This window comes from Oncorhynchus gorbuscha, linkage group LG16 (assembly GCF_021184085.1).
Source record: "Oncorhynchus gorbuscha isolate QuinsamMale2020 ecotype Even-year linkage group LG16, OgorEven_v1.0, whole genome shotgun sequence".
Taxonomy (NCBI): Eukaryota; Metazoa; Chordata; class Actinopteri; order Salmoniformes; family Salmonidae; genus Oncorhynchus; species Oncorhynchus gorbuscha.
Window position 1 is genome coordinate 27,253,680 of NC_060188.1, and position 25,903 is coordinate 27,279,582.

General features: G+C 47.0%; 1 protein-coding gene across 1 annotated transcript in view; it reads left to right on the forward strand.

Moving 5' to 3' along the window:
- LOC123999112 (rho GTPase-activating protein 23-like) overlaps window positions 1–25,903 on the forward strand; it is a 78,878-nt gene that overhangs the window by 42,239 nt on the left and 10,736 nt on the right. Inside the window, 10 exon segments of the mRNA XM_046304529.1 lie at window positions 4,716–4,740; window positions 5,225–5,311; window positions 6,188–6,266; window positions 8,479–8,533; window positions 10,162–11,583; window positions 11,586–11,742; window positions 22,343–22,498; window positions 23,207–23,318; window positions 23,439–23,478; window positions 23,809–23,946. Of these exon segments, the coding sequence (XP_046160485.1) occupies window positions 4,716–4,740; window positions 5,225–5,311; window positions 6,188–6,266; window positions 8,479–8,533; window positions 10,162–11,583; window positions 11,586–11,742; window positions 22,343–22,498; window positions 23,207–23,318; window positions 23,439–23,478; window positions 23,809–23,946 (2,271 nt within the window).

A 25,903-nucleotide genomic window follows, 5' to 3' on the forward strand; every position in this document is an offset into this window, starting at 1 on the left:
ACTGTCCACTCAGCTCAGTGTGTGTGTGTGTGTGTGTGTGTGCACGTGTGTGCACCTACATCAGTCTATCACCCTATCAAACAGCACCTATGACAGACAGACTGTGTTTTCAGTGCTGCCCTCGTCTGTCTGATGCAGACAACTACACGTGTTTGGCTCTGTGTATGACATCACCACCTGCAGACAGTCAAACCTGTCTGAGTGTCTCTGCTGTGTGTGCTGAACATTAGGAGCTCCTAAACCAGAACAGGTGTGTTTGTTTGAGAGAACTGGCTGGGATACCACTGAAGTCACTCTTCACATGCTAATCAGCTTGTAAAAGAAGATGGTTCACGTGCCATGTAGCTTCACATGCTAATCACCTTCTGAGAATCCGGAGGCGAGCGAGTAAACTCCCATTGCGTGTTAGCAAGAAGAATGGAAGATAAACATTGGAAAATAAAATTGATGACCTGCGATTAAGATTATCCTACCAACGGGACATTAAAAACTGTAACATCTTATGTTTCACCGAGACGTGGCTGAATGAAGAAACAGAAAATATAAATCTAGCAGGATTTTCCATGCACCGGCAGAACAGAGGCGCTACCTCTGGTAAGACGAGGGGTGGGAGTGTGTATCTTTTTGTCAATAACAGCAGGTGCGTCTAATATTAAAGAAGTCTCAAGGTATTGCTCGCCTGAGGTAGAGTACCTTATGATAAGCTGTAGACCACACTATCTACCAAGAGAGTTCTCATCTGTATTATTCGTAGCCGTCTATTTACCACCACAAAGCGAAGCTGCCACTAAGACCGCTCTCAACCAACTCTATAAGGCCATAAGCAAAGAAGAAAATGCTCACCCAGAAGCGGCGCGCCTAGTGGCCAGGGACTTTAATGCAGGGAAACTTAAATCAGTTTTACCAATTTTTTACCAGCATGTCACATGTGCAACCAGGGGGACCACCTTTACTCCACACACAGAGATGCATACAAAGCTCTCCCCCGCTCACCATTTGGTAAATCGGACCATAATTCTATCCTCCTGAATCCTGCTAACAAGCAAAAACTGAAGCAGGAAGTACCAGTGACTCGCTCAATACGGAAGTGGTCAGATGACGCGGATGCTACACTACAGGACTGTTTTGCTAGCACATACTGGAATATGTTCTGGGATTCATCCAATGGCATTGAGGAATACACCACCTCAGTCATCGGCTTACTCAATAAGTGCATCGATGACGTCATCCCCACAGTGAACGTACGTACATATCCCAACCAGAAGCAATGGATTACAGGCAACATTCGCACTGAGCTAAAGGCTAGAGCTGCCGCCTTCAAGGAGCGGGAGACTAATGCGGATGTTTATAAGAAATCCCGCTATGCCCTCAGACGAACCGTCAAACAAGGAAAGCTTCAATACAGGATTAAGATTGAATCCTACTCCAACGGCTCTGATGCTCATCGGTTGTGGCAGGGCTTGAAAACTATTACAGACTACAAAGAGAAACCAAGACGCCAGCTGCCCAGTGACGTGAGCCTACCAGATGAGCTAAATGCCTTTTATGCTCACTTCGAGGCAAGCAACACTGAAGCATGCATGAGAGCACCAGCTGTTCTGGATGACTGTGTAATAACGCTCTCGGTAGCCAATGTGAGCAAAACCTTTAAACAGGTCAACATTCACAAAGCCGCTGGGCCATACGGATTACTAGGACGTGTACACAAAGCATGCGCAGACCAACTGGCAATTCTCTTCACTGACATTTTCAATCTCTCCCTGACCGAGTCTGTAATACCTACATGTTTCAAGCAGACCACCATAGTCCCTGTGCCCAAGGAAGTGAAGGTAACCTGCCTAAATGATTACCGCCCCGTGGTACTCACGTCGGTAGCCATGAAGTGCTTTGAAAGGCTGGTAATGGCTCACATCAACAACATCCTCCCGGACACCATAGACCCACTCCAATTTGCATACCGCCCCAACAGATCCACAGATGACGCAGTCTCAATAACACTCCACACTGCCCTTTCTCACCTGGACAAAAGGAACACCTATGTGAGAATGCTGTTCATTGACTACAGCTCAGCGTTCAACACCATAGTGCCCACAAAGCTCATCACTAAGCTAAGGACCCTGGGCCTAAACACCTTCCTCTGAAGTGGAGCAGGTCGAGTTTCAAGTTCCTTGGTGTCCACATCACCAACAAACTATCATGGTCCAAACATACCAAAACAGTCATGAAGAGGGCACGACAAAACCTTTTCCTCCTGAAATTATTTGGCATGGGTCCCCAGATCCTCAAAAGGTTATACAGCTGCACCATCGAGAGAATCCTGACCGGTTGCATCACCGCCTGTTATGGCAACTACTCGGCATCTGACCGTAAGGCACTACAGAGGTAGTGCCATCCAGGACCTAAGCTTCCTGCCATCCAGGACCTATATAATAGGCGGTGTCAGAGGAAAGCCCATGAAATTGTCAGAGACTCCAGTCACCCAAGTTATAGACTGTTTTCTCTGCTACTGCACCAGACAATTTACATTGACCCCCCCCTCCCTTTTGTACACTGCTGCTACTCGCTGTTTGTTTGTTACCTATACATAGTCACTTAGCCCACACCTACATGTACAGACTACCTCAACTATCCTGTACGCCTGCACACTGACTCGGTACCGGTGCCCCCTGTATATAGCCTCCACACTGACTCGGTACCGGTGCCCCCTGTATATAGCCTCCACACTGACTCGGTACCGGTGCCCCCTGTATATAGCCTCCACACTGACTCGGTACCGGTGCCCCCTGTATATAGCCTCCACACTTACTCGGTACCGGTGCCCCCTGTATATAGCCTCCACACTGACTCGGTACCGGTGCCCCCTGTATATAGCCTCCACACTGACTCGGTACCGGTACCCCCTGTATATAGCCTCCACACTGACTCGGTACCGGTGCCCCTGTATATAGCCTCCACACTGACTCGGTACCGGTGCCCCTGTATATAGCCTCCACACTGACCCGGTACCGGTGCCCCCTGTATATAGCCTCCACACTGACCCTGTACCGGTGCCCCCTGTATATAGCCTCCACACTGACTCGGTACCAGTGCCCCCTGTATATAGCCTCCACACTGACTCGGTACCGGTGCCCCCTGTATATAGCCTCCACACTGACTCGGTACCGGTGCCCCTGTATATAGCCTCCACACTGACTCGGTACCGGTGCCCCTGTATATAGCCTCCACACTGACTCGGTACCGGTGCCCCCTGTATATAGCCTCCACACTGACTCGGTACCGGTACCCCCTGTATATAGCCTCCACACTGACTCGGTACCGGTGCCCCCTGTATATAGCCTCCACACTGACTCGGTACCGGTGCCCCCTGTATATAGCCTCCACACTGACTCGGTACCGGTGCCCCCTGTATATAGCCTCCACACTGACTCGGTACCGGTGCCCCCTGTATATAGCCTCCACACTGACTCGGTACCGGTGCCCCTGTATATAGCCTCCACACTGACTCGGTACCGGTGCCCCCTGTATATAGCCTCCACACTGACTCGGTACCGGTGCCCCCTGTATATAGCCTCCACACGGACTCAGTACCGGTGCCCCCTGTATATAGCCTCCACACTGACTCGGTACCGGTGCCCCCTGTATATAGCCTCCACACTGACTCGGTACCGGTGCCCCCTGTATATAGCCTCCACACTGACCCGGTACCGGTGCCCCCTGTATATAGCCTCCACACTGACCCTGTACCGGTGCCCCCTGTATATAGCCTCCACACTGACTCGGTACCAGTGCCCCCTGTATATAGCCTCCACACTGACTCGGTACCGGTGCCCCCTGTATATAGCCTCCACACTGACTCGGTACCGGTGCCCCCTGTATATAGCCTCCACACTGACTCGGTACCGGTGCCCCCTGTATATAGCCTCCACACTGACTCGGTACCGGTGCCCCCTGTATATAGCCTCCACACTGACTCGGTACCGGTGCCCCCTGTATATAGCCTCCACACTGACTCGGTACCGGTGCCCCCTGTATATAGCCTCCACACTGACTCGGTACCGGTGCCCCCTGTATATAGCCTCCACACTGACTCGGTACCGGTGCCCCCTGTATATAGCCTCGTTATTCTTATTGTGTTACTTTTTATTACTACTTTTTATTTTAGTCTATTTGGTAAATACTTTCTTCTTCTTGAACTGCACTGTTGGCTGAGGGCTTGTAAGTAAGCATTTCACGGTAAAGTCTACACTTGTTGCATTCGGCGCGTGTGACAAATAAGGTTTGATTTGATACGTTTTGCACAGAGACAGACACTGCATGAACAAGAGCTGAGGGGACACTTTGAGCGTTTGGCAGCTTCCATTCACACAAACAACCACACGTGCACACCAGGGGAGGCTGGTGGGAGGAGCTATAGGAGGACTGGCTCATTGTAATGGCTGGGATGGACTGAATGGAGCGGTATCAAACGCATCATACATACGGAAACCACATGTTCGACTCTGTTGCATTTATCCCACTTCAGCCATTCCAATGAGCTCATGTTTCCTCACCCCAACTCCACCCTTCCTTAACACCTGTGTCATTCTGGTTTCCTGGAAAGAGGTGGACGTTCTGTGAACTGGTGTTTAGGCTGCCATGGAGCTTTGTTCCCTGGGTGACATTGTCTGTATGGGCCTGGATATCAGTGTTGATGTTGTTTTTCGTTGTCTTCACAGGACGAGGAGAACGGGAATGGAAAGGGTAAGTCGTCTCCCTCAGTCGACACCATCGCCACTAGACTCTGGTGTCTCGGTGATGTCACCGCCACTCCTAGCCAGGGTCCCCCTCTAGCTACACTGCGTCCCCTGCAGGAGAGGGTCCCACTGCTGCCAATGACCTTGTGGCCCCAAAACACTGTTCCTAGAACAGTTTGATTCTTTAGCTTGTAATGCCCACTGTTAAGAAAAGGTGGAGTGAACCTGAACTTGAACCTGTACATAGAGTTGTCCTTTTATTGAGTCTCAATTGGATTATTGGCGGTATTTATGCTCATGTCATGATATTGACGCTTATAGTATAATTCCACTAGGCCCACACGGGTTCACTGTTGCTTGCACATCATTTCAAAGACATTACGTTGAACCAACACTGAATGGACGTTGAATTGTCTGTGCCCAGTGGGCAATGATATATTTCATCAATTGAAGAATGAAGTGACAGTAACATACTGCATTGTGCCATGTAGGGAGAAGTAGGTTGGAGCCAATGGACACCATATTTGTCAAGAATGTGAAAGAGCGAGGTCCCGCTCACCAGGCTGGCTTGTGTACAGGTAAGGAAAATGTCTGTTTTGAAAGCGAACGAGAAAGAGAGGGACGGGAGATTGCGTGTGTGCAGGAACAGCCTGATTTGCAATGGAAATAACCTTAGGAGATCGTCCGACATGATCACACATGGATGATAGGAAGGAGTCAGGTGCTCCCAATGATTCAACAAGGATACCCACCAGACCATGTTCAGCAAAAACACACACACACACACATTAAAGTTGCATTATTGTCTTAGGAAATTAGTAATGATACTGATGAGAACAGACTGACACAGGCTGACAAATACCCAGCAGTGTAAGTTGGAGCTAATTAGAGATGTTTTCCTGTCGTGTCTTGCAAGCTAAGCTGGGCAACATTCCTCTCCCTGCAGCCCAGCCAAGCTAAACCATTACTCCTATATAAATATACACACACACACACACACCACCAAAACACATCCACACACTAACACATAACGAATGACTCATCCCTTCTCCTGCCAAACACAAACAGATCCAGGCCTTTTGCCTCGGGCTTATGATCCGGTATATCAACACACAACAAACCCTGAGGCGACACTGTGTCCTTCCTGACTTCACAGCAACTACTGCAAGCACATAGTTCTATATTTCCATACACAAATCCTCAGTCCCTATCTTAACCACCCCCCACACATCCCTCAGCAGGAAGTCTGGGTCTGGGGTCTCCCTGACCCTCCCTCCCCTGACCTTCCCCACCAGGATATTCCTCTGCAGGAGTCCTGTGTCTGGGGGGGTGTAACTGGGGTCAGTGGGGGGGGGGCTCTTTGTTCTTTTTTTATTGAGAGTGTATCAATGAATATCTGTTCTGTGTTTGGTCATACTGGGATTTAAATATGTATGCTCTTATGTGTGTTGCAGGGGATCGGCTGGTGAAGGTGAATGGAGAGAGTGTCCTGGGGAAAACCTACTCCCAGGTGATCGCCCTCATACAGAACAGGTATGAGCCACTGTACTGCGTGTGCATCTGTGTGTGCACCCACAGTATGTACAGCGCATTCGTAAAGTATTCAGACCCCTTGACTTTTTTACGGCCTTATTCTAAAATGGATTAAATAGTTTTTCCCCCCCTCATCAATCTACACACAATACCCCATAACGACAAAGTAAAAACAGTTTTTAAAAAGTTTGTTAAATCCACTTCAATCAGTGTAGATGAAGGGCAGGAGACCGGTTAAAGAAGGATTTTTAAGGCAATTGAGACATGGATTGTGTATGTGTGCTATTCAGAGGGTGAATTAAAAATAAACTGAAATGTCACATTTACATAAGTATTCAGACTTAGTATTTTGTTGAAGCACCTTTGGCAGCGATTACAGTGTTGAGTATTCTTGGGTATGACGGTACAAGCTTGGCACACCTGTATTTGGGGAGTTTCTCCCATTATTTTCTGCAGATCCTCTCAAGCTCTGTCAGGTTGGATCGGGGGGGCGTCACTGCACAGCTATTTTCAGGTCTCTGCAGAGATGTTCGATCGGGTTAAAGTCCGGGCTCTGGCTGGGTCACTCAAAGACATTCAGAGACTTGTTCCGAAGCCACTCCTGTGTTGTCTTGGCTGTGTGCTTAGGGTCGTGGTCCTGTTGGAAGGTGAACCTTCGCCCCAGTCTGAGGTCCTGAGCTCTCTGGAGCAGGTTTTCATCAAGGATCTCTCTGTACTTTCCTCCGTTCATCTTTCCCCCGATCCTGACTAGTCTCCCAGTCTCTGCAGCTGAAAAACACCCCCACAGCTTGATGCTGCCACCACCATGCTTCACCGTGGGGATGGTGCCAGGTTTCCTCCAGACGTGATGCTTGGCATTCAGACCAAAGAGTTTTTCATCTTGGTTCATCAGACCAGAGAGTCCTTTAGGTGCCTTTTGGCAAAGTCCAAGTGGGCTGTCATGTGCCTTTTATTGAGGAGTATCTTCCGCCTGGCCACTCTACCCTAAATGCCTGATTGGTGGAGTGCTGCAGAGATGGTTGTCCTTCTGGATGGTTCTCCCACCTCCACAGAGGAACTCTGGAGTTCTGTCAGACCAAGGCCCTTCTGACCATGCAAGGCCCTTCTCCCCGGATTGCTCCGTTTGGCTGGACGGCCAGCTCTAAGAAGAGTCTTGGTGGTGGCCACTGTTCTTGAAGAACTTCAATACGGCAGACATTTTTTGGTACCCTTCACCAGATCTGTGCCTCGACACAATCCTGTCTCGGAGCTCTACGGACAATTCCTTCCACCTCCTGGCTTGGTTTTTGCTCTGACATGCACTGTCGACTGTAGGACCTTTTATATTGACAGGTGTGTTCCTTTCCAAATCATGTCCAATCAACAGAATTCACCACAGGTGGACTCCAATCAAGTTGTAGAAACTGGATGCACCTGAGCTCAATGGAAACAGGATGCACCTGAGCTCAATGGAAACAGGATGAACCTGAGCTCAATGGAAACAGGATGCACCTGAGCTCAATGGAAACAGGATGCACCTGAGCTCAATGGAAACTGGATGCACCTGAGCTCAATGGAAACAGGATGCACCTGAGCTCAATGGAAACAGGATGCACCTGAGCTCAATGGAAACAGGATGCACCTGAGCTCAATTTCAAGTCTCATAGCAAACAGTCTGAATGAATACTTAACTCAACTTAATAACTTAACATAATGTTTGAAAAAGTCAAGGGGTCTGAATGCTTTCCGAATGCACTGTATGTGTCGTTTATGTACGAGACATGTCTCGTGTCGTTTTACTTTGCATTTTCTATGTATGTATAGCATGATTCTGGAATGTGGAACATGTTCAGTTGTGTAAGTCGTCCTCGACTTGTGTGATCACTTCCTCCTGAAGAGAATAGCCGGGAGCATTGAGTGTCCAGAACACATCCACGGAGAGCAGTAGAGTCACCAGGGTCATCGTCAACAGGGTCTCCTGTGACATGGTTGCTGATCAACTCATCTCACAGCAAAACAAAACCCTTCGTCACAACAGGGGGAAAGTCTTCTCTTACTGTAACATGATAGAGTTTGGAAAAAATGTGGAATTATATTGTTTTTCCTACCCTTCCATCTGTGTTCCTTTTCCCCTTCTCCCCTTCCTCCCTCCTTCTCTCCCCTCTCTTCGGTTCCCCCTCTCTTTGCCCTCTCTTCCTTGTTCCTCTCTCCTTTCTTCTCGTTCCCTCCACAGTGAGAGTGTGTTGGAGGTCTCTATAATGCCAAAAGGTGAAGACGTGCTGCAGCTGGTAAGTGTGAGTATGATATTTCAACCACACTACACCCTAATAGAAATACTCAGAAATGAATACCTGACAAATTCATTGATAAGTTTGTTGATTTAAGAATACTAATACTGCAGAGAGAGAACACCTTGGATATCGTCATGCTTGTCATTCCATTGCTTTGAGTTGACATTCTCAGCTCTCAGGAACTAGCTAGGCTGTGATGCAGATGCTTTCTAGTCTGTCCTTAGATTACAACACACATTCATTCAAGCTATTATCCAAAGTTCTGTTGAAGCGTCACATGAAAAGCGGCTACCTACACACGCACACGCACACATTTAGCCTCGGTCCATAAATTGCTCCACCACTTACTCACATGACCAGACATGCAGAGCATATCACCGCCTCTCCTCTGGACCAGGAGGAGCAACCCAGGGGCACAACGCTAACACAACCTCCCAGACCTGGGCGCCCGACCTGGGCTTCTCTCTCACACACACAACCCCCTACCCACCAAGCACCACGTCTTTCCCCTTCCAAATACTGCCCTCCTTCAACCCCTACTACCACTCCCCCACCCTCCACGCCTCCACCCTTCTCTCCGCCCCTCAACGCACCACGGGCATCGGTTGCATTCCAGTGGTGACATCACCAGCTCTAGCCATGCCCCCTTCCACCCTCCCACAGGAGAGAGAGAGAGAGAGAGAGTGTGTGAGAGAGAGAGCGTTTGGAAGGGCTTGTCTGAGGACAGCATACTGAACGAAGAAGAAAGTTCGACAGATGGCAAGAAAGAACAGCGAGAGATACACAAAAAAAAGGAGTCTAAAGAAGAAGTCGAGACACAACCTCGAGAAAGAAGGAGAGAGAGGGAGAGCGTCGGTAAATCGTAGCAACGGGAGTGTTAGTGTCTGTGGGAAGCAAACAGAGTTCCCCTCCTCTCCTCTTCCTCTGTGAGTGACTTGAAGCCAGTATTGAGCCTGAGAGACACTGCCAGACTGAGTGTGGGCTTGCCCTGCTCTCTGAGGTAAAGCCTGAACACTTCATCTTTAAGTGTTGCCTTTTGATATAAATTAATTTGGGGCAAAGTGGTTTTAAGTCTGTAGCTTTGTAGTTTCTTAATCGGTGTTGCGGCTGTAGCTTGAGGGGCTGAACGCTGAGCGATACTTTAGACGTGTGGTGTTGTTGCGGGCGTATTGGATCAAGCTCGCCGTAACAGTGAGATTTTGTGCTTGTTTTGATAGATCCAGATTTGTTGTTGTTTTAAGTCAGTGTTTTGTTGTAGCGGTATATTTGGAACATTGCTCTGTGTCTGTGTGGCTGCAGACGGTTGCTGTGTTGTGGCTCTTCCTCAAGGTGCGTGCTAGTGCCTGCAGCTAACTAGTAGCTGTGTTTGTGTTGGAGGCTGAGTTGGGGCCCCTAACAGTCACCATGGCTGAGCAGACTGCGGTGGTAGGAGGAGGAACACAGATGATTCTAGACGTCGCTTGCTGTGTAACATCATAGTTAACAAGGAGCTTTGAATGATGTGCCGGTCAAACCTGTGACTGTCAAAGCAATTGTATCGCTCCTTCCTTCCCCTCTGACCTCTGTTCGTCACCTGAACTCCTCCTGTTTGTCTCACCTCTCTCCCTCTCTGTCTCCCACTACAGGCATACTCCCAGGATGCCTACCTGAGGGGCAACGAGCCTTACACAGGGGGAGCCCGGAACCTTCCGGTACCCCCGCCCCTCTGCTACGCTCCCCGCGCCAAGTCCCAGCCTCCCTCTGGGGCCCCGGCCCTCATGGGCCAGAACCAGCTGGACAACTGGAGCTGCTGGGCAGGCTCCGCCAGCCCTTTGTCCCCCCTGGACAACCGCTCCACCGTGGGCAGCACGGCCAGCTGGCAGGAGGGGTGGGGCGGACACAGTAGCCCCCCCCACAGGGCGGAGGAGATCCAGTGCGGTGTGACCGGACAGCAGCCTACGGGACAGACCAGGGGCCGCTCCTACTCCTCATCTTCCTCCTCAGGAGGGCCCCTCAGCAGCCCTCTGCGTGTCCACTACGTCAACCACAATGCCACCGCCACCACCGCCTCTTCTCAGCCCCGGAAAGGCAGCCAGGCCTGGGCCAGCCCTCTCCAGCCCAGCCCCAGCCGCAGCCATCACTGCCAACAGGCCCTGTCTGAGTGGTACTACAACCAAGCTGCTGAGCAGCGCCAGGGCCGCAGTGGCAGCATGCACCAACGCCACCGCAGCTACTCTCAGGACAGGCTGTGTGAGACAGGCCCCGGGCGCCACCGACGGGGTCCGGGCGGCTGGCCCCACAGCGCCTCCCAGGACACCCTGATGCTACTGCAACAGTCAGGCCCCGGCCCCCACGGGGACCCTTCTTGGACCTACAGAGACTGGGAGGGGGCCCGGGACCAGAGTCACCACTCCTCCTACGGCAGCAGAGCCCGGTCGGAGAACCTGCTGGTACAGTATGACCGCAATGGCCACTCGCTGGAGATGCTGGGGTCACCCCGTTTCGAGAGGCCCGCCTGGCTGCAGCAGGCCTCACAGCAAGCACCCAGAACTGAGGCCTATCAGCGGCAGGGGAACCATTACGGTGTTGCGCCGGCCCCCTCTATGGGCCGTCTAACACAGCCGCACCACAAAACCCAATCACAGTCCCACCCACATACCCAGCCCCAGCCCCAACAGCCAGTCCCCCAGAGCAGACGTCTGCCCACCGGACAGAGCCTGGACGACCAGCCAGTAGGTTACCGCAGCTACAGCCCCTCCTTCAACCGCAAGACAGGCCGTATCATGCAGCAACCCTCCTTCAGGGACCCCTCCTACCTTGGCCCCCACCTCAGCTGGGCCCCCACCCCCAAAACCAGCCCCCCTGAGGGTGTTGTCCCCTCAGTTCCATCCCCCCTGGCCTCCACCACCCCTGAGCCCCTTGACAAGGCCTACCGCCCCACCAACCATGACAGAGGGGCAGTGGAAGGCCAGGTGGAGGTGGTAGCTCAGGCCCAGGAGGTCAAACTGAGACAGAAACCCCCACGGGGCGAAGGAGCGCCCACGCCATGCGCCACCCCCACTACACCCTGCCTGTAGATGGCACGGAACCCCCTGTGTTTCCCCCTGACCCCCACAACGCTGCCCCCGCCCCTCGCCCCTCAGGAGATGGTGCCCCGCACCGTACCAATGGCAACCTGGCCCCCCTGTCTGTAGAGGATGACGCAATGGCCTCCATTCCCTTTATAGGTAAGCACCTCCACCACCCCACACACCTCTTCCTCTCCCTACCCCTCCATGTAACTTGCAGACCTCATCACTCCCACTTCTGTTTATGACACAAACATATTCCTCCTGATTGATCTTACTGGAACTTACTGGAAACTGACTGTTTGTAAAGACAAACAAGAAGCTTACCAGAAAGATTGACCAGAAAGATGGGAGGACGTAGACTATGACTTGGCCAGTATTTAGAGAATAGAACCCTTCTCTCTGTACCCTTCATTTCCTCTGTGGGTCTCTGCCTGTGTGGCCAGGCTCCGGGCTTCTCCTTACTCTGTCTCCAGTCTGTGTCTTTGTTTGTGTTGGGTAATACTGGCACTTCCCGCAGACATGCAGGCGGTATTAGTAGTGTTTGATTGAATCATAATTTACGGGACTTCACTAACCCCCCCCCTCCTCCTCCTCCTCCTCCTCACCCAGTCTCTCAGACCGAGATGAGGTGGAAGCTGACTCTGTCTCACTAGCGTGTGTCTGATCACAGAGTACGTCTGTCTGTCCACCTATCTGTCAGTCTGTCTGCTTTCACAACAGGGAGAATATCTTTCTCTCTACGTCACTGCCATGAATTCCCTTTTAGTTCCAGCCAAGTTGGGCAACAGGTAGCCTAGCGGTTAAGAGCGTTGGGCCAGTAACCAAAAGGTTGCTGGTTTGAGTCCCCCAGCCGACTAGGTAAAAAATCTGCCGATGTGCTCTTGAGCAAGGCACGTAACCCTAATTGCTCCTGTAAGTCGCTCCGGATAAGAGCGTCTGCTAAATGACAAAAACATTGAATAATAGTATATATGAATTGGTTGAAAATCGAATAATAACCATAACTTTTGGCAGTATGCCTGGATCTACTGAGGTGACCCTCTGGGCTTTGTAACTGTTTGAACGTGTTTGTATGTGCGTACTACGTGTGTGTTCTACTGTCATCACACATTTGTATGTGCGTATGTATGTATGTATGTATGTATGTATGTATGTATGTATGTATGTATGTATGTATGTATGTATGTATGTATGTATGTATGTATGTATGTATGTATGTATGTATGTATGTATGTATGTATGTATGTATGTATGTATGTATGTATGTATGTATGTATGTATGTATGTATGTATGTATGTATGTATGTATGTATGTATGTATGTATGTATGTATGTGCGTATGTATGTGCGTATGTGTGTGCGTATGTGTGTGTGTTTGTGAGAACAGAACAGGAGGTATCTGGTCGTGTCTCAGCTTGTTGTCTCTCTTCTGCTGCTGAAAGAACACATGATGAACATATCAGAGCCTCACTAAATAGCCAACTACTCCAACATGTACAGTACTAATCAACAGACCATAAGCCTCGAGCCCTACGGTCAAACCACAGGCAAACCAACCAACCACAGCTAAGGCAGGACCAGGCCAGGGCCACATGCAGTACCTATAGGAAGTCTACACCCCCTTGAACATTTTTCACATTTTGTTGCGTTTACACAGTGGGATTGAAATAGATTTAATTGTGTTGTTTTTTTTTGTCATTGATCTACACAAAATACTCAATATTGTCAAAGTGAAAAGAACATTTTGCCAATTTTAACTCATTAATAAAAATGGAATAACTCAAATATACTTGTTGCATAAGTATTCAACCCCTTTGTTTAAGCCTGAATGAGTTCAGGAGTAAAATGTCTCTTAACAAATCACATAAGCTACATGGACTCACTGTGTGAAATAATAGGGGTTGACATGATTGAGTGACCAACCCTTCCTCTGTCCCCCATACATACCACATATGTATGTATTATCCCTCAGTCAAGTATTGAATTTCAAGCACAGATTGAACTACAAAGACCAGGGAGCTTTTCTAAAGCCTCATAAAGAAAGGCAGTGATTGGTGGATGTGTAACAATAACACATCAGACATTGAATATCTCTTTAAGCATGGTCAAGTTAATAATTATGCTGTGGGTGATGTATTAAACCACCCAGACACATCAAACATACAGTCGTCCTTCTGAACTGAGCTGCAGGACAGGAATGAAACTGCTCAGGGATGTTACCATGAGGCCGGTGGTGATTTTAAAACAGTTACAGAGTTCAATGGCATCGATGGGAGAAAACTGAAGATGGGTCCACAACATTGTAGTGACTCCACAATTACTGACCTAAATGACAGAGTGGAAATAAGAATACCAATATACAGAATGAAAATATTGCTTATATATGCGATACGGCATGAAAGTAATATTGCAAAAACTACACGGCAAAGGAATACACTTTTTTGGCCTAAGTGCAAATCCTTATGTTTGGTCCAAAACCTCACTCAGTTACTGCCTCCTTATTCTCAAGCATGGTGGTGTCTGCGTCATGGTATGGATATGCTTGACTTCGGGGCAAAGAGTGACCAAGTTACAGTTTTGACTTAAATCTGCTTTAAAATCTACGGCAAGACGTGAAAATTGCTGTCTAACCATGATCCCCAACACCTTGACAGAGCTTGAAGATCATTTTTTTATTTTTAAAGGATAATTGGCAAATGTGGCACAATCCAGGTGTGCAAAGCTCTTACAAGACCGCTGTAATCGCCTGCCAAATGTGCCTCTAACATGTATCGACTCAGGGGCGTGAATACTTAACTAATCAAGTCATAGTAGTGTTTTATTATTCGTTCATCTTTTAGAGTATTTTGTGTCGATCGTTGACAAAAAAAAAAATGACAACGAAATCCATTTGAATCCCACTTTGTAACACAATAGAATGTGACAAAATTCAAGGGGTCGTGTAGACTTTCTCTAGGCGAGGTAGGCTACTCCCTCAGATGGTCGGGACAACAACCTGGGTCAGCAAGGTGCAAAGCATATTCAAATGAGCTGCGTCGGAAACGTGTACCTACGTTTGAAATGGGGAGATCGATAGATGCCCTCAATCTGGGGCCAAGCCGTTACGGAAGCTATAGAGAGAGAGGGAGACTTATACATGAAAGGATGTAATAGGGAAGAGAACCAGAAAACGGAGAAACTTCTTGCTCCTTCTCTTCCCTCCTGCTCAGAGCAAAAATGTACCGAAACTAGGCAGTCGGGGTGGCAAGCTGAGGCACGTTACAAGACCAAAGACTGAAACTTAACTTCTCTCTTGCTGGATCTGTGATCTGGTTGTTTGGGAGCATGATTTAATAGGCTGCTGTTCTGTTGACCGTAGATGAAGAGGCCGTGTAGTAGACGGACACACAAAAGCACAGAGTCTGTGCTGTCCAGGACGGTGGTTGAATTCTCTTGCCCTCTAGTATCGGTAGTTTGACTTAGCGTTCTCTATATGGTGCTTTCACTCACTGTAGTCTCCTTTTGAATAGTGTTGGTAGCTTGCGGTAACAAAACCAATGAAAGGAATTACATATTGGAGCATTTTTACTGTAAATCCTAGGACTGGGTCTCATTAGGATGGCAGGTTATACTGTACCCCCTGAGCCTCCTTTTTTGGGGAACCCAGTATTGTAGATGATAGGACAGGAGGCCTGGTGGTAGTGGAACCCCCTGTGAGGCACAGTACAGTAGGGGTCCAGACTGTCTCTGTCACACTGCCAGCCTCAGGCATTGCACTCTGTGCCCACCGCCCTCAATGCTGCCTTTGTGTACCACTATACCCTCCCCACAACAGACACACACACACACACACTGAGCTGGCCAAAACATGGCCTATGCTCTCAAAGAAGAAATCTCTCTTTCACCCTCTGTCTGTGTCTCTGTGTGAGCGGGTGAGGTCATGGCGTCTCCTATAGAGAAGTGGTAGTAGGCTGTAGGAGTGTGCTGTGGTAGTATAGAGCCCTGATCCATTCTACGGCCAGTATTGTGGTGGCTCCCACCCAGGACTCCTCTCTCTACTGGCTCTGCTGTTCTGGTTCTGTTAATGATGGCCCTTGTTAAACCCACAGGCAGCGAGAGCGGCTATTTCTGGGCTCGGCTGTAAACAGGCAGATTCCACATCCCAGATTGGGAATGTTTCCGCCCCTTCTCCTATTGCCTCTGTTGGGCTGGCCCTAGCACCGAGACGAGAAACGGACTGATACAGAGCGAAGAGGAGGGGTGAGGGAGATGTCGAGAGACAGAGGGGAGCAGGTGGAAGACAGTGAAAGTGGAAGCAGATAGGAATAAAGGGGAGATAAATGATGTCTGTGGAGAAGTATGTTTGATCAGAGAAGAAACATGGGGGAGAGAGGGACGAGTCTTGCACGACAAGTTATGTTTTGAGCACCTTGTATAACAATACAAGAAAGCACACCATTAAGTTTCAAAAGTTCATGTTAAGCCTATAGGGGCTGGTTTGGAGTTGAGAGCCAAGTCGGCTTTGAGCCATTGCTTCCACTTGAGACTGAAGATCTGCTGCCCTCTGCTGTTTAGTGAAGGTATTCAGACAGGCGCAGCAGCCGTGGTTATTAGTGAGGCCAGCATTAGGACCTGAAGCTACAAAAGTTAAACATGGGCAAAACCTTACCCTTCCCTCTCTACATGCAAACACTAGTCTGGTCCATAATCCTCCGTGTCAGTCAGAAAGTGTGTTGTGGCTGGCTGGTTTCAAATCCCCTTGTGTGTGTTTTAGACTGGTTGAGATGAACGTTGCATGGTTATCTTGGACAAGGTTGGGTAGGTTACTTCATATAATGTTTTTATACCCTCCAATACTCATCTCATATGTATATACTGTACTCTATATCATCTACTGCATCTTGCCTATGCCGTTCGGGAATCACTCATTCATGTGTTTTTATGTACATATTCATATTCATTCCTTTACACTTGTGTGTATAAGGTAGTTGTGGAATTGTTAGGTTATATTGCTGCACTCACATTGACATCTGCTAACCATGTGTATGTGACAAATACATTTGATTCCATTTTTTTTCCTAAATGACATGCGTTAGTTACTCGTTATCTGTCCACAATTGTAATCGGTAATGTAACTTCTGGATCACGCAAACTCTGTAACAATCTGATTACTTTCAGTTGCTTTTAGGCTACTTAAGACGCATTAGAAGAAGACAAAAATGAATATTACCAATTGAACGACATCTATTGCAGGATAAACCAACGTTAGAGTTTACATAGCTGGCCATACATGGATGTTGCGTTTTACTTTATGGTGTATGTAGGCCTCTTTTAACCCATTTCTTTATGGTGTATGTAGGCCTCTTTTAACCCATTTCTTTATGGTGTATGTAGGCCTCTTTTAACCCATTTCTTTATGGTGTATGTAGGCCTCTTTTAACCCATTTCTTTATGGTGTATGTAGGCCTCTTTTAAGCCATTTATTTATGGTGTATGTAGGCCTCTTTTAACCCATTTCTTTATGGTGTATGTAGGCCTCTTTTAAGCCATTTATTTATGGTGTATGTAGGCCTCTTTTAAGTCATTTCTTTATGGTGTATGTAGGCCTCTTTTAAGCTATTTATTTATGGTGTATGTAGGCCTCTTTTAACCCATTTCTTTATGGTGTATGTAGGCCTCTTTTAACCCATTTCTTTATGGTGTATGTAGGCCTCTTTTAAGCCATTTATTTATGGTGTATGTAGGCCTCTTTTAAGTCATTTCTTTATGGTGTATGTAGGCCTCTTTTAAGCTATTTATTTATGGTGTATGTAGGCCTCTTAAGTCATTTCTTTATGGTGTATGTAGGCCTCTTTTAACCCATTTATTTATGGTGTATGTAGGCCTCTTTTAAGTCATTTCTTTATGGTGTATGTAGGCCTCTTTTAAGCCATTTATTTATGGTGTATGTAGGCCTCTTTTAAGTCATTTCTTTATGGTGTATGTAGGCCTCTTTTAACCCATTTCTTTATGGTGTATGTAGGCCTCTTTTAAGCCATTTATTTATGGTGTATGTAGGCCTCTTTTAAGCCATTTATTTATGGTGTATGTAGGCCTCTTTTAAGTCATTTCTTTATGGTGTATGTAGGCCTCTTTTAACCCATTTCTTTATGGTGTATGTAGGCCTCTTTTAACCCATTTCTTTATGGTGTATGTAGGCCTCTTTTAACCCATTTCTTTATGGTGTATGTAGGCCTTTTTTAACCCATTTCTTTATGGTGTATGTAGGCCTCTTTTAAGCCATTTCTTTATGGTGTATGTAGGCCTCTTTTAAGCCATTTCTTTGTACTTTGATACAGATAAGATTCATGTTTTGATGTCACACGCACAACAGTGAAATGCCTTTCTTGCGAGCTATAAACCCAACAATGCAGTAATCAATAATTAGTGCAAAAGATCACAAGGTAGAACAAAAACACACAAGAAAAAAAATCATAGATAAGAAGAACACGAGAAAGTAAGAAGCTATATACAGTGTCAGTTCCAGGGTCAGTAGCTATATACGTGGTCAGTAGCTATATATACAGGGTCAGTTCCAGGATCAGTAGCTATATACAGTGTCAGGTCCAGGATCAGTAGCTATATACAGGGTCAGTTCCAGGGTCAGTAGCTATATACAGTGTCAGTTCCAGGATAAGTAGCTATATACGTGGTCAGTAGCTATATATACAGGGTCAGTTCCAGGATCAGTAGCTATATACAGTGTCAGGTCCAGGATCAGTAGATATATACAGGGTCAGTTCCAGGGTCAGTAGCTATATACAATGTCAGTTCCAGGATCAGTAGCTATATACTGGGTCAGTTCCAGCCTGCAACTTCCAGGGTCAGTAGCTGTATATACAGGGTCAGTTACAAAACCATATTTACAATGTGCAGGCATACTGGATTGATAGAGGTGTGTGTGTGTGTATATATATATATATATATATATATGAGGTTGACCGATTATGATTTTTCAACGCCGATACCGATTATTGGAGGACCCAAAAAAGGCGATACCGATTAATCAGCTGATTTTTTTAATTTTATTTTATTTGTAATAATGACAATTACAACAATACTGAATGAACACTTATTTTAACTTAATATAATACATCAATAAAATCAGTTTAGCCTCAAATAAATAATGAAACATGTTCAATTTGGTTTAAATAATGCAAAAACAAAGTGTTGGAGAAGAAAGTAAAAGTGCAGTATTTGCCATGTAAGAAAGCTAACGTTTCAGTTCCTAGCTCAGAACATGAGAACATATGAAAGCTGGTGGTTCATTTTAACATGAGTCTTCAATATTCCCAGGTAAGAAGTTTTAGGTTGTAGTTATTATAGGAATTATAGGACTATTTCCCTCTATACCATTTGTATTTCATTAACCTTTGACTATTGGATGTTCTTATAGGCACTTTAGTATTGTCAGTGTAACAGTATAGCTTCCATCCCTCTATTTATCGCGTGCTAACTAGCTAGCCATTTCACTTCGGTGACACCAGCCTCATCTCGGGAGTTGATAGGCTTGAAGTAATAAACAGGGCAATGCTTGATGCACAAAGAAGAGCTGCTGGCAAAACGCACGAAAGTGCTGTTTGAATGAATGTTTACGCGCCTGATTCTGTCTACCACCGCTCAGTCAGATACTTAGATACTTGTATGCTCAGTCAGATTATATGCAACGCAGGACACGCTAGATAATATCTAGTAATATCATCAACCATGTGTCGTTAACTAGTGATTATGATTGAATGATTGTTTTTATAAGATAAGTTTAATGCTAGCGAGCAACTTACCTTGGCTTACTGCATTCGCGTAACAGGCAGTCTCCCCCGAGCTGACAAGGTGAAAATCTGTCGTTCTGCCCCTGAACGAGGCAGTTAACCCCCCGTTCCTAGGCCGTCATTGAAAGTAAGAATGTGTTCTTAACTGACTTGCCTAGTTAAATAAAGGTATATAAAAAAGATCTGCAAATCAGCGCCCAAAAATACTGATATATATATATATATATAGGGGTAAGGTGAGTAGGCATCAGGATATATGATAAACAGTAGCGTAAATGAAGATTGTATGTGCGTGTGTGTAAAGTCAGTATAAATGTGTGTGCATGGTATGTGCGTTGTGGAGTGTCAGTGTGTGTGATTGTGTAGAGTTCTATGAGTGTGCATAGCGAGTGCAAAAACATATATACAAGGGTCTATTTAGCAGTCTTTGAAAATGAGCTGTTCAGGAGCCTGTTAGTGTCAGACTTGATGCAACGGTCTGTGACATGGGTGACTGGAATCTTTAACGATTTCCCGGGCCTTCTTTTCACAACGCCTGACATAGAGGTCCTGGATGGTAGGGAACTCAGGCCCAGGGATGTACAGGGCTGTCCGCACCACCCTCTTTAGCTCTATGCTGTTGGCATACCAAGCAATGACGCAGCCTGTCGAGAAGCTGTAGAACTTGAATGTCAGGGCCCCATGCCAACCTTTTTCAACGTCCTGGGGGGGGGGGGGGGGGGGTGGGGGGGGGGGGGTGGATAATTTTAAGTCCTTAGTGATTTGGATCCCGAGGAACTTTAACCTCTGATCCAGCTCCACTGCAGCCCTGTCGATGTGGATGGGTGCCTACTCAGACCCCCTTTTCCTGTAGTCCACGATCAGCTCCTTGGTCTCAGTGACGTTGAGGGAGAGGTTGTCCCGGCACCACACTGTCAGGTCACTGATCTCCTCCCTGTAGGCTGTCTCGTCGTCACCGGTGATCAGGCTTACCACCGTCGTGTCGTCAGCAAACTGGATGATGTTGTTGGAGTGGTGCGTGGACTGGCCGTGGTGGGTGTACAGGGAGTACAGGAGGGGACTAAGCACACACCCCTGTAATACGATTTGTCTATATCGTGACATTTTTAAAAATATGTAAAAAGTCTGTCAGATTTCCAGTCATTTCAATTCATTCAATACCCCTTGATCTTCAAGAATAGGACTTGGAAATATAGATTAGCCAAACAGTTTTACCTGAGCATGATGCAAAAACAAAGGACTTATTAGCCTACTCTGTTTATAATCATTTGAGGACAGAGAGAGAAGAATCATTTGTAGCTGTGTTAAGCCTATCAAAAGTCTGCAAGTTTGAGTATGTGTCCGTTAGGCCCGTGGATTTTTTACATTTTTATCAGGACGAATTAGATTGAGCCATAAAAGCCCCACTCGTGGTCTTCTTAAATGAAGCTTGTTTTTGACAGTATGTGGAGCACAATACCACGGGGGAGTTTAGAAGGGAGGAAGTCTCTCAAACTGTTATTCCAAATGCTGGGATCTGCACCATGCAGCTGTTGCGAGAACAACTGGCTGTCCACCAGTCGCAAAAACAATACGTGATAGGCAGCTTGAACCTCTTACATTCAACCATTATTGGGTCAAAATACACAGTCACCTACAACGACGACAATCCGTGAGAAACAAATAGCTCGAGTGGCAGTGTGTGTCACATCAATGCGTCATCTATGTAGATATCAGTTCCTAAGTGATGTCCGGTTCTAAGTGATGTCCGGTTCTAAGTGATGTCCGGTTCTAAGTGATGCCCGTGTTGCCCGCAGGCTACCCCGTTGCTGCCGTCCTCGCCTCCAAGCCTTTATTCAAGTAGGATGTAGAATCTCTGGATGCTGACAGCAGTCGCACCATTGGAAGACATAGCTTGGACTGTAACCTACCGAGGCCTATTCCTGCTCTTTACCCGCGATCCATCAAACGCACTTGGCGTGGTCCTCCTAGTGGCCTCTGACTTGTGGTCAGACTCGCTCAGGTGGAACAAACTTAAACCTGCTCCTTTTTTTACCGCTGATTTCAATGTCTTTGAGAACAGAAAGGTGTCAAAGATTTTTTCCGGTAACATCCTTTCTGAATTTAAAAGTAATCCTATAAGTAATCATCTAGTTTTTCAAAGGACTCTGTAATCCGATTACAATATTTTTGCTGGTAACGTAACGGATTACAGTTAGTTTTTTGTTGTTGTAATCAGTTATATGTGACACGTTATATGTAATCCATTACTCCCCAACCCTGATCTTAGATATATTACTTATGGTTGTTTTGTGTATTTCTGCCATTCAACCTTGAAATGACAGCTAACGAAGACATTATCAGTGCAAGCAAGACATAGTTTCCTTTTTTTGTGTGTGTAGTGCACTCATACAAACCAACACAAGGAATCACACACACCCTTACACATACTTCCCAACACGCTAGTTGATAAAGAACTGAAACCGAGCGTTATTACATGGTACCAAAGCCTTTTCCGTTTCTATTTGAAGAACTCTTCTCATGGAGGCAGCAGACACAAGTACACCAGTAGGGAGTTGATTTAATCTCTCTTTATGCCGTTTTACTTTCCACCTTATTATTTTGTCTATTGTCCGTTTTTTTTTACGCAATAGAGTTGTAGTATTGCTCATTTACAGTTACGTTATTGAAGTTCTACATTGCAGTTTAGTCTTTAGTCTTTTCTGAATATTTTCTTCCAATCTCTCTTTGAGGATGCTTCATAGAACACGTTATAAACTGTGTGCATTGTATTTACGTGTTAGGAGGACAAAGAAAGTGAGGTACGTAAGTAATGTGTCGTGTCAATGGTTCTCAGAGAAAACAGTGAAAACAGTATCTCTGTCCTGTATAGTGACCCTGTGGTGGTACCTCACCGCTCTCCCATCCTCCCTCTATCCTTCCCTCTTCTCCTCCCTCTATCCTTCCCTAACCCCCCCCCCTCCATACAGATGAGCCGACGAGCCCCAGCGCTGACCTCCGTGCCCGCCACGTGCCCGCCTCCTCTGTGGTGTCCAGCGGCATGAGCTCAGCTCCCACCATCGTCACCAGCCCCGCCTCCCCCACCTTCACCTTCCCTCTAACCAGGCTCTTCTCACACGACTGCAGTGAGTGCCCCCCTTGAGCCGGACTACCCCGGACCGACCCCCCTGCATGCAGCAATACCAGAACCCAGCACACCTCTCTGCGGTGTCTGGTACCATGCTAGCAGACATGCCACCTCCACATCTATGGAGAGAGTGGCTTACTGTACACAGGATGCTCCTTTGTTTCGCTGCATGAGTTGATTGACAGTTTTTCCATGGCGATGAGGTATAATGGCCTCCAGTAAGTAGGTCTTCTGTACTTCTCTGTGCCTGTTAAGATGCATGCGCGCCCTAAAGCGAATGTAGTCACTCCTCGGGTGCCTAGGCAGATGCATGTGCGTCATTGAAGTGAATGGGGTTACTCTCTACCTTTTTGGAGAAAGTGTGTTTTCTACCAATAGGGTCCACATTTCCTCTGTATAGACTAGAGCATGAAGTCCAGTGGTCCTCGTACACCCAGCTTTAGTCCAGTCTGACACGCAGACAGACTCCCTTTGCATGACAGTAGTGAGCGAAGTGACCTGAGAAGAGCTAACCTAACCTGACTCCATCCTTCCAGCCCACCTCTTCACCCACTACCTCACCCCAGCCACCCTCCACCTCTCTGTCAACCACTCTCCCACGTCTGCTAACCCCACACTCCTTTATTAACATCCTCTGACTACCATTACATCTACTTCTCTTTCTTTCCCTCTCTCTCTCTCACTCGCTCCGTCTCCCACTGAGCAGGCAGTATTAAATCCAGTCGCCGTTCCTCCTATCTTCTAGCCATCACCACGGAGCGCTCCAAGTCATGTGACGAGGGACTCAACACCTTCAGAGAGGAGGGCCGCGTCTTCTCGTGAGTAATGGATCGCCGGGGGGGGGGAGACGTGGGAATCGATTAGGAGGGATTCATCTGAATCATATGATCATTTCATTTTGTAGTAAATCTTACAGTAGTCATTTTTATTCTCCATAGGAGGCTGCCAAAGAGAGTGAAGAGTTTCTTCACTGATGGGGTGAGTTTTTCCCTGTTTCACAATAATAGTTGGCTGTATCCTACACGTGACCACACTGCAGATTGCAGAGGACCTTCCATTTCTGGCAGCTAGGAGAGTGTGTCTGAAACCATTTGTTTTTAGGTGTGTTTATCCTAAAAACCTGTCGTGTGTGTGTGTGTGTGTGTGTGTGTGTGTGTGTGTGTGTGTGTGTGTGTGTGTGTGTGTGTGTGTGTGTGTGTGTGTGTGTGTGTGTGTGTGTGTGTGTGTGTGTGTGTGTGTGTGTGTGTGTGTGTGTGTGTGTGTGTGTGTGTGTGTGTGTGTGTGTGTGTGTGTGTGTGTGTGTGTTAGTCTCTGGACAGTCTGGGGGCAGCGGAGGAGGTGCGCTCCAAACGCCACTCCACCTCGGAGCTGGGCAGTATCAGCTACAGTGACATATGGAGAGAGGGATGGCTGCACTACAAACAGATCCTCACGGAGAAGGGCAAGGTGAGAGAGAGGGAGGAGAACGAAAGAAAGAACGAGTAGAGGAATAGGACCTACTGCAGTTTAATGAGCCAGGGAGAATGAAATTCTCATATCTCCCCTCTGTCTGTCTGTCTGTCTGTCTGTCTGTCTGTCTGTCTGTCTGTCTGTCTGTCTGTCTGTCTGTCTGTCTGTCTGTCTGTCTGTCTGTCTGTCTGTCTGTCTGTCTGTCTGTCTGTCTGTCTGTCTGTCTGTCTGTCTGTCTGTCTGTGTCTTCTTTCTTTCTCTGTGTCTGTGTCTTCTTTCTTTCTCTCTGTCTGTGTCTTCTTTCTTTCTCTCTGTCTGTGTCTTCTTTCTTTCTCTCTGTCTGTGTCTTCTTTCTTTCTCTCTGTCTGTGTCTTCTTTCTTTCTCTCTCTCTCTCTGTCTGTGTCTTCTTTCTTTCTCTCTGTCTGTGTCCTCTTTCTTTCTCTCTGTCTGTGTCTTCTTTCTTTCTCTCTGTCTGTGTCTTCTTTCTTTCTCTCTGTCTGTCTCTGTGTCTTCTTTCTTTCTTTCTCTCTGTCTGTCTCTGTGTCTTCTTTCTTTCTTTCTGTCTGTCTGTCTGTCTGTCTGTCTGTCTGTCTGTCTGTCTGTCTGTCTGTCTGTCTGTCTGTCTGTCTGTCTGTCTGTCTGTCTGTGTCTTCTTTCTTTCTCTCTGTCTGTGTCTTCTTTCTTTCTCTCTGTCTGTGTCTTCTTTCTTTCTCTCTGTCTGTGTCTTCTTTCTTTCTCTCTGTCTGTGTCTTCTTTCTTTCTCTCTCTCTGTCTGTCTGTCTGTCTGTCTGTCTGTCTGTCTGTCTGTCTGTCTGTCTGTCTGTCTGTCTGTCTGTCTGTCTGTCTGTCTGTCTGTCTGTCTGTCTGTCTGTCTGTCTGTCTGTCTGTCTGTGTCTGTCTGTCTGTCTGTCTGTCTGTGTCTTCTTTCTTTCTCTCTGTCTGTGTCTTCTTTCTTTCTCTCTGTCTGTCTCTGTGTCTTCTTTCTTTCTTTCTCTCTGTCTGTCTCTGTGTCTTCTTTCTGTCTGTCTGTCTGTCTGTCTGTCTGTCTGTCTGTCTGTCTGTCTGTCTGTCTGTCTGTCTGTCTGTCTGTCTGTCTGTCTGTCTGTCTGTCTGTCTGTCTGTCTGTCTGTGTCTTCTTTCTTTCTCTCTGTCTGTGTCTTCTTTCTTTCTCTCTGTCTGTGTCTTCTTTCTTTCTGTCTGTCTGTCTGTCTGTCTGTCTGTCTGTCTGTCTGTCTGTCTGTCTGTCTGTCTGTCTGTCTGTCTGTCTGTCTGTCTGTCTGTCTGTCTGTCTGTCTGTCTGTCTGTCTGTCTGTCTGTGTCTTCTTTCTTTCTCTCTGTCTGTGTCTTCTTTCTTTCTCTCTGTCTGTGTCTTCTTTCTTTCTCTCTGTCTGTGTCTTCTTTCTTTCTCTCTCTCTGTCTGTCTCTGTGTCTTCTTTCTGTCTGTCTGTCTGTCTGTCTGTCTGTCTGTCTGTCTGTCTGTCTGTCTGTCTGTCTGTCTGTCTGTCTGTCTGTCTGTCTGTCTGTCTGTCTGTCTGTCTGTCTGTGTCTGTCTGTCTTTCTGTCTGTCTGTGTCTTCTTTCTTTCTCTCTGTCTGTGTCTTCTTTCTTTCTCTCTGTCTGTGTCTTCTTTCTTTCTCTCTCTCTGTCTGTCTCTGTGTCTTCTTTCTGTCTGTCTGTCTGTCTGTCTGTCTGTCTGTCTGTCTGTCTGTCTGTCTGTCTGTCTGTCTGTCTGTCTGTCTGTCTGTCTGTCTGTCTGTCTGTCTGTCTGTCTGTCTGTCTGTGTCTTCTTTCTTTCTCTCTGTCTGTCTCTGTGTCTTCTTTCTCTCTGTCTGTCTCTGTGTCTTTCTTTCTGTCTGTCTGTCTGTCTGTCTGTCTGTCTGTCTGTCTGTCTGTCTGTCTGTCTGTCTGTCTGTCTGTCTGTCTGTCTGTCTGTCTGTCTGTCTGTCTGTCTGTC